The 9,061-nt window shown below is 33.4% G+C and overlaps 2 protein-coding genes across 2 annotated transcripts in view; one reads left to right on the forward strand and one right to left on the reverse strand.

Moving 5' to 3' along the window:
* Positions 1–4,046: 4,046 nt before the first annotated feature.
* LOC111493219 (leucine-rich repeat extensin-like protein 3) lies at positions 4,047–4,385 on the forward strand. The gene has a single exon (XM_023142865.1). It carries the CDS (start codon positions 4,047–4,049, stop codon positions 4,383–4,385), a length of 339 nt encoding a protein of 112 aa, XP_022998633.1.
* A 249-nt stretch (positions 4,386–4,634) lies between these two features.
* LOC111493293 (protease Do-like 7) overlaps positions 4,635–9,061 on the reverse strand; it is a 14,394-nt gene continuing 9,967 nt past the window's right edge. Inside the window, exons 16-24 of the mRNA XM_023142942.1 lie at positions 8,672–8,854; positions 8,464–8,569; positions 7,720–7,890; positions 7,560–7,639; positions 7,262–7,489; positions 6,561–6,776; positions 6,226–6,383; positions 5,980–6,091; positions 4,635–4,968 (exon numbers count right to left, since the gene is read on the reverse strand). Coding sequence (XP_022998710.1) covers positions 4,777–4,968; positions 5,980–6,091; positions 6,226–6,383; positions 6,561–6,776; positions 7,262–7,489; positions 7,560–7,639; positions 7,720–7,890; positions 8,464–8,569; positions 8,672–8,854 — 1,446 coding nt within the window. The 3' untranslated portion in view covers positions 4,635–4,776. The remainder of the gene's footprint in view (positions 4,969–5,979; positions 6,092–6,225; positions 6,384–6,560; positions 6,777–7,261; positions 7,490–7,559; positions 7,640–7,719; positions 7,891–8,463; positions 8,570–8,671; positions 8,855–9,061) is intronic.

Raw genomic sequence — 9,061 nt, forward strand, 5'->3', positions numbered from 1 at the left:
AAAAAAAAAAAAAAAAAAAAAAAAAAAAAAAAAAAAAAAAAAAAAAAAAAAAAAAAAAAAAAAAAAAAAAAAAAAAAAAATGCAGAAAATCAAGAAACTTAAGCTTTCATCAATGGAAACGAACAAAAATCAGTGCGAGAGAATAATAAGTAGAAGAAGAAACAGTAAATTCACAATCACGATAAAGTTAATTTAACCGCGAAATCCTCTTCCAACGGATTTAAACTCCCTCTTCGAATCACACAACAAATTACCATCAGAATCATAATCAATTTTGCCTGAAAATTCAAGCGGACGACACCGTTCGCCTCTGATAATCGTCTTCCTCCAAACCTCATCATCATAATCATCTCCACTCAAATCAAAACCTCCTCCTCCTCCTCCTCCTCCTTCATCTTCATCCGCCGCCTCGACTTTCCTCCACGAAATCATCTTCGCGATGGAAATCGCTCGAGAACTGATGTTACTGTTAACCTTCGCCACAAAGTTCCTCTGCTGAAACAGGTTCGGTTTCTTCGATTTTCTCGAGGAAGTGCAGAGGAAAATCACGAGCGCGAAGATGGAGAGCACTGCGATTGAAGCGATGAGCGATGTTGAGGAAAATGGAAGATGATAAGAGTGATTCGAAAAGCTTGGGAACGACCTAGCCATGGCGGACGCCAAAAACTGAGGAAAATGAGGATTTGTTGAGTGAAGCGAATTGAGCGCAGGGCTTTTATGCTCCTCTGAATTTATCCCACCGATTCGGTCGGCCCAAGCCGCATTTCATCCACTTTTTTATTTATTTATTTTGACTTTAATTTAATTAAGTATATTTTAATTATATCAGGACGGAAAAAAAAAAAAAAAATCATATAACTAATTTAAAAGTAAAATTTATTAAAAATGCCTATTTATTAATTTAAAAATATTTTATACATATTCACATCGACATTAAGCACGCGAAAATGGGATAAATTACACCAAATTTCTTTTAGAAGATTGAATAAACGATCTAACTAATACTTACGCCACTGATCAGCCAAAAATGAGCCCGATAACAATTTGACAACTACAACATTTCGAGCATAATATATTATCTTCAAATTTTATTATCGATTTTATAGATATTCTAGTTAAAATTTAAAATTTAATTTTATATATTTCCTATCATTTACCAGCAATTTAAAAAAATTATTAAATATGAGGTGAATTAGTTTATGAAAGCAATTTGAAACATTATTTGAAGAAGAGGTATATCTATGGCAAGCCTAGACTTTATAATTTTGTCCCATCATGTAATTTATTTTTGTCACATGCGTTAAGTTATTACTATATTTGAAATGAGTATAAGTTAACAAAATTAATTGTAAAAACTACATAAAATAATAATTTAATATTGACGGTCATAATTAAATATGACACACGTTCCTTAAAACATAGTGTCTATTGCACATTATAACCTATTTATTTAACATTATATTCTCGACCCTAATCTTACACCCAAATTAATTAGCATTTGATTGATTAACCTAGTATATTATTAATATAGCTAATAAATATTATATATATTCATAATTCAAAGTCGTAAATAAAACATTTGGACTAATAATTTTTGTAACTTTTTCCATTATAAAAAATAATGATTATATGTAAAAAAAAAAAAAAAAAAAAAAAAACTAGAATGATAGGATGAATTGAGTAGAATTGAAGGCAGTGAGTACGTGGCGAATGGTAAATGGAGGTGATGTAAAGTAGGCTGTCACCATAGTTTACCAGTTGAAAGTTGACTTTGACCGTTTGACTTGAATCAGTCAATTTGGCTGTTTGTAAAGTTTCATTGTCACCTCAGACTTTCAACGTTAAAAATATATATTTTTTCTTATATATATATATATCGATATTTTTTTACGTATTAATAAGTTTTAAAATATTTTTTTGGACATTTTATTTTTCAGAAAATAAATAGATAAACTAAAAAACACATAATTAACGATATTAACGATAATAACAACTTAAACTCATAATTTAAATTTTAAAGAGGTAACTTAAACATTTAAATTTTTTAAAGCTAAATAGATATGAGGATGAAAAGTTAAAAACCTAATTTATGATATATAATTTATTTTTTTAGAACAATTATAAAAGCTACACTTACACCGACAGTCAATTATTTAAGTAAAATATTAAAACAAATCGTCTCGTTTTTTTTGTAGTTTACTCATTAAAAATTTATATATATCTTAATCAGTTGAACTATATTTAAGTTGAAGAATAATTTTTTTAATTAAAAATAAAAAAAGTGTCATTATATATTTTATAGTTAATTTTAATATCTAATATTTATTTAAAAACATTTAATAAATTTCAAAATTTTAAATTTATCAAGCTTAATGATTCATCCTATATTCTATAACTATTTTTAAGGATTATCCAATAATATTTTAATTATTTTGGTCTCTGAGTTGTTTATAGTGTTTCTATAATATTTTTTCTGAGTTTTTAAACTAATAATAACATTATATATTAACATGTAGGTCTAGAAAAATTAAATGGTTACAAGTAACACCAAATTTGAGTATGTCTGTATCTTTTTATTTTATTTTATTTTCTATTATTAGAGTAGCAAGTTGTAATAATAATGGTTATAAATGAGCAATAAATTAAAATAGTTAGGGAAAAAAATTATAGGTTAAATTAATATTTCAAAAATACAACTTTTTCTTTAATACCTTTTTAATTTTTTTTTTAAATTTTAAAATCAACAACTTTCTCCACTTTGCTTTGGGCGTCCCAAAAGGCCTCGTACATGAGAGTGTATTCTCATATTATAAACACATGATCATTTCTTAAATTAACACAATCTATTTTTAAATACAAAATTTTAAATTATTGTAGAAGTTTAAGAATATTTTTGAAATAAAATATTAACCGTTAATTCAAAAGTAACTTTTAAATTACGCTTTTTTTTAGATAAATATATATATATATATATTAAGATATTTTTATTAATTTAGCCCAAAAAAATTATATAAACTAAAAAAACTCCGAATATAGATGGTAGCCAGTTGTAACAATAATATAGATGGTTATAAATGAGCAATAAATTAAAATAGTATACGTAAAAAAAATGAATTAATTAAAAAAAGAAAAAGAAAAAAGAAAAACGAAAGTCAAGAAACCACCACATGCTCACATTTAGTGTGGTCTTGTCCCATAGAATTAAAGAACATAGGAATAGGATGAGTCTACTTAGGAAATTCATTATAATTAAATATTGGTATTATATTAAACAAGCCAATTAATTAGTGAAAAGAAAATGACGTGGCCAGCGATCCTACCGTTCAAGCATACATTGATCAAGGTTCGAGTGGAACAGTTGATAGCATACGAGAGTTGCAAATTAATAATTTGTGGGTGTCTATGAATTGGGCTCGTCTTAAACCAACCAAAAATAGGTTGGGCCATACCTTAGGCCCATTTTGAGCGTACATTGGGCCTTTCTAAAAAATTCGAGTAAGATCATTCATCAGTTGCACTGCGACACGTGTGCTACTCTACCATTTCACGACACGTGTCCAACCAAGAGAACGCCGAATCAGAATTGAAATTCTTATAATAATTTCAAAAGGATTTATTTTAAATTAGAAACTTTTTTAAATGGATTAAATAATAAAAATAAAATAAAATTAAATGTAATTATAACCGCCCTAATTTTCTTTAAACTTTTAAAATACGTCTACTAAAGAGAAGTTTTGATGAGCCCACCACACACCCACGTGCAATTCACCATCCAAATCCTTTCAAGAATTCTCATTATTTTTTTCTAATATTTTTTTAAAAATATTTAATAATAAATTATCACAAATTCAATGTTCCTTCTAATTTTTCTCGTATTTTTTTAAAATTCAAAGAATAAATAAATAAAATAAAAAAGTGCAAAAAGACTAAATTGTCCTTCCCGTTCCCACTATTTGCAAGTACAGCCCAACGCTCACATTCTTCATTAAATCTCCTCTCTGCAAACACAATCCTCATTGGTTTCAGAGAGCTTTATACACCTGAAAATGGCGCCTTCCGCCGCCATTTTTCTCTCTCTTCTCCTTTCTTTCATACAAGCCTCCCCGCCGATATTGGCCAGTCCGCTTGATCCCAGCGCGGAGATAAATTGTGGATCAACCACCCCTTGTTCCAACCCATCTGTTCAGCAATTGCAGCCATCGCCGCCGCTGCCACCACCACCGTTGCCGCCTCCGAGGTTTACTTATACAACATTGTCGTCTCCACCACCGCCTCCGAAGTTTATTTACACGACGGGCGTTCCCAGTGACCTATACCAGAATGATGAAAAGAACCGTTGGTATACTTCTCCGGCACATGAAGCCGCCAGGTTTGGTAAGTGGTAAAGGATGAAAAGAAATATAGAGTAAATTAATGTATTAAGTTTGGAATATATATATATATATATATATATATATATATATATTTGTTTTGTGATGTTATTTTAATTAATTTTCGAAAAACATTTTATAAAGGGGCAAAATGGTCAGATCCTATTAATAGGAGAAACATAAAGAGTACAATCACTTTATTTTCATTTTTGGCTGACTATAATAATGATTATTCCAATATACAAAAAAAACTATAGTCATAAAATATGAAATCCCCAAACATTAAGCTATTTACTTCAATATGAACTGGTGTGGCAATTTGATTAAAAATGTTGTGAAATTTCTCAACTGATTTCAAAATTGTGAGGCAGCTGTAATGGTAACCCTAATTCGAGCCAATTTGACTTCAACCTCCAATCATCGACGGGTTATTCGAGTCCAATGCTTTAATTGTCACACGACGCCACATTGCAGTGTCCGGATCGAACCTTAACTCCCATGTAGGCCAATAATGTAAATTTTGCTTCAGTGTTAGAACACGAGGCTTCCCGTTGAGATGGACGGTCCTCACACGGACGAATTGCTCGTGTTCTAGTTCCTGATCAACATAGAAAAGAATCACTGATAAGCTTCTTGCTCAAAATGTGAAGAAATTTTACAGGGATGATAGCCTTACTCATAAAAATTACAATACACAAAGGAAGGAGTTTAGTTTGAGAGTGGTTCGATGAAACTTAATCCATGAAATTCTTGATTGCCTCAAGAGTCTCACTTTGTTTGAATTCAATATAACTCTCCAACCGCATCGGTTGAAGAGGGGAATGAAACATTCCTTATAAGGGTGTAGAAACCTCTCCGTAACATACGCATTTCAAAAACCGTAAGGCTGGCGACAATATGTAACGGGTCAAAGCGGACATGGAGAGAAGAACGAAACATTCCTTCTAAGGGTGTGAGAACCTCTCCTAACAAACGCGTTTTAAAAACCATTAGGTTGGTGGTGATACGTAATCGGCGAAAGCAGACATGAAGAGGGGAACGAAACACTCCTTATAAGGGTGTGGAAACCTCTCCCTGATATAGATGCATTTTAAAAAACGTGAGGCTAGGGGCGATATGTAACGAGCCAAAACAGACAATATCTGCTAGTAATGGGCTTGGGCTGTTACATGCAACCTCCCCTCTCTCGAGGGCTCACATTCGAGCCTAAACCACCAAACCATGTCTATCTTCATCCTTCATCGCTTAATCTATTTACCATAGATTTAGCCCAATTAATATCCTACCAACATTTTTAATCCTATCCTAACAGCAATCCTAGCAAGATGAATAGAGTGAAAAACGATAGCTAAATGGTATTGTTGAGCTTATTGCCATTTTGCCACCCAACAAATTAAGTCGATACCGATGCAACGTGCCACCACCGCTATGCTCTATCTAACAGGTGCTCAAAGAATATTCTGTGTCCAACAATGATTGCAATGATTGGGAAGGGGCTGTGGCAGTCATTATCCATTGGATTCATTGGTATTTTTCAGTCAATTAATAGAATGAGCTAAAGATAAACTAACCCCAGAGACCAAAATGAATTCAAACGAAGAAATCATACCTTAGTGACATTAACAAAAGTCTCTAAATCAGGAGTTAGCTTCCCATTTACTTCAACTATCCATTGAAGAGCATAAAGACCATATCTATGAACTGGACTCCCATGACACCACCTGGAAAAGAGACGAGGGCAGACATCGAGCAAATATGCTTTTAAAATAATTACGACAATCAATATATAAAAGCTGGCTCGGGTATTACGATCTAATTTGGAATCTACACCGAAAAGTTGCTAATAAAGCAGTACCTTGCTACATACACACCATGACCTTCTTCAGGAAGAAATCCGAGAGCACGAACTGCGGGATGAGGATCTTGAACAATGCAACCGCACCAATTTATTACACGGGTTGTGCCATTCCCATCTCGTACATCCGTCCCAACAAGTAGATCAATTTCGTGCCCCTGAAATGCCATGGAAACCATATAAAATTTAGTAATATCTGTTCAAGCATAATATCATAAACGCTATTGGTCTCGACACTATTTCTCTTTCCCCACCCGACTTGGACGACCAGTTTATAAGAAAGAGGAAAGAAATAAAAAGAGAAAAAAACAGTGAAGGCATATCTTTTGGCTCACCTGCCGGAAAATAGTCATGTTAAGCTTTCCATCAGTGCTATTAATTCTGTCTAGTTCTTGGCAAGCATTTTCTATGTCATAGAAGCATGTTATTGGCTGTTTATTTATCGCCAAGACCATATCTCCTTGCTCTAGTAGATTTTCAGCCTTTGATCCAGCTAAACAACCTTTAACTCGTAAAACCTGCCGCCTGATTGGGTCTTTCTTAACAAGAGCCTTGAATGAAGGTTAAGGAACAGTGAGATAGCGAACAAATTGCGATAATATAAACAATATTATCTATTGATAACAAATGCCAAAAGTAACGAACGAGCACTCGAGTTGTATAACATAATTCAGATTTCAAATTGAGAAAAATGGAGTATAGAGGGAGTTCATCACCACATTCAATGTACATTGTGAGATCCCACATCGGTTGGAGAGGAGAACGAAACACTCTTTATAAGGGTGTGGAAACCTCTCCCTAGTAGACACGTTTTAAAAAACTTAAGGGGAAAGCTCAAGAAGGACAACATCTGTTATCGGTGGGCTTGGGCCATTACATGCATAATCCTGATTATTGTTGGAAGTACGACCGAATATAAAGATATTAATTCATTGTAAATAAAAAAGATGTCCCTAACTAAGTTCACTTGGAAAGATGTACTTCCAGCATAATCACCATGCTTAGAAAGTTAAACTTGACCATACTAGAAGAATACCTGCACCCATTCATCGCTAAGTCCGAAACTTCTGGCCTTTGAGAGCAGAGTTGGATAAAGTTCAACTTCCAAAATTCTAACCAAGGGCATTGGCCTTTTCACTCCATTTATTAGAAGAGGAGGTCCATTTGCCCCAGAAAGAATTTTGTCAAGGACTTGGCTGATGGTGTATATAGGAATACCTCTTACAAACTGATGATCTTCTGACGAGCTGCAACCGAACTTGAGCTGCATACGTGATTCAAGGTGTAAGCCACGTTCAACGACAAAGTTTGGTTTAGAGGAGAAACTTACTAACCTGAGTAGAAAAACTTCCCCAAATAGCTTGGACCCTCCCATGCTCATCTGTGAGCACTCCCGAAAAAGTACTACCAAAATCTGACATAAAATTATAATTATAAGACATCTTGATGTTATAATTGATGGTTTACTACTTACGTCGTAAAAGCTTCATTTACCAGTGTCGAGCTCAATTACTTCCATATTAGTAGCTCTGTATCGCGGAGAATCAGCAGAGCCAATATTTAATGCAGCACAAGGATTGGTTACAATTGATTTTCTGGAAGTTGCTTGCAGACTTCTACTTAATCCAACGAGATAGACTGAATCACCACGCCGTAATGCAGGCTCTGTTCAGGAAGAGTAAAGAGTATTCTGCTCAGAAAGTGTAAAGAGTTTCTTACTTGGTAAAAATAAAATTAAACAAAAGACAAACTATTGTAAAACACAGTCAATGAACAGCATGGAAAGGGAGCTTTTTCATCTGACACAGAATGTCCAGGCCACCTATTTGTTTTTTGTTCCGTTACTTATCGTTTCAAGATATCTATGTCGGAAGTTTTTGGTTGGTGTTGGGTTACGTATTACAATGTTCATGGTCTACTAGAATCCATCTTTGGGAGTCACCTGTTTCATAGTCCAAAGAAGCTCTTGTGGCTGGCTAACGACATGATTTTATGGGCGCGTTGGCGTGAGAGAAATGGAAGGATTTCCAAAGATACAGTCTCACTTTTGATAGTTTTATGGATTTGGTTGTCTTTAATGCAAGTTATTGGTGTAAATCTAAAGACCCCTTTTAACAATAATAATCTTCTATTTTTAAGTTCTAACAGGGGATCTTTCATGTAGTTCACCTTTTGGTGTGTTTACACTCAAAAAAAATTCTGTGATAACATTAGGTAGTCAAAGAAAGAAAACAATACCGGGAAGTAATTCTGCAGCCTGAACTGCCGAGGCACCAACAGATCCAAGAGAAGAGGGGTCATATGCAACAAGAGCATAGTTATGAACAGGATGCAAGAAGACCACCTGCAAGAAAATAAGTGAAAATGGAGAGCTATTTTGAAGTACGGTAAAAGAATCACAGTTCATGATTGTTGGCATAATCGACATAGACTACAAAATATTTACCTCCCCTGGAATCTCTATCGGAAAGGCGGCAAAAGATAGCATGATATCACAAGATGATATCGCGACGGTATTCTTGTCCACGGCAACAAGTCCCATGCTGTGAGAGTGGTATATTATAACACCTGTCCCAAAAAAATGTTGTGAATGAACACCATCAAGCATACATGATGGTGGCACATGAACCTGCAGGGTGATGAAAAAATCATTTTGTTTTAAGACAACGAACGTTTATTTAACCGAACACGATATACAATGAACGAAGGAGAATTATGTATCTCTCTAAAACCTAAATGGAGAAAGTAAAAAAAAAAAAAAAAAAAAAAAAAAAAAAAAAAAAAAAAAAAAAAAAAAAAAAAAAAAAAAAAAAAAAAAAAAAAAAAAAAAAAAAAA

This window comes from Cucurbita maxima, unplaced genomic scaffold (assembly GCF_002738345.1).
Source record: "Cucurbita maxima cultivar Rimu unplaced genomic scaffold, Cmax_1.0 Cma_Scf00018, whole genome shotgun sequence".
NCBI classification, from domain to species: Eukaryota; Viridiplantae; Streptophyta; class Magnoliopsida; order Cucurbitales; family Cucurbitaceae; genus Cucurbita; species Cucurbita maxima.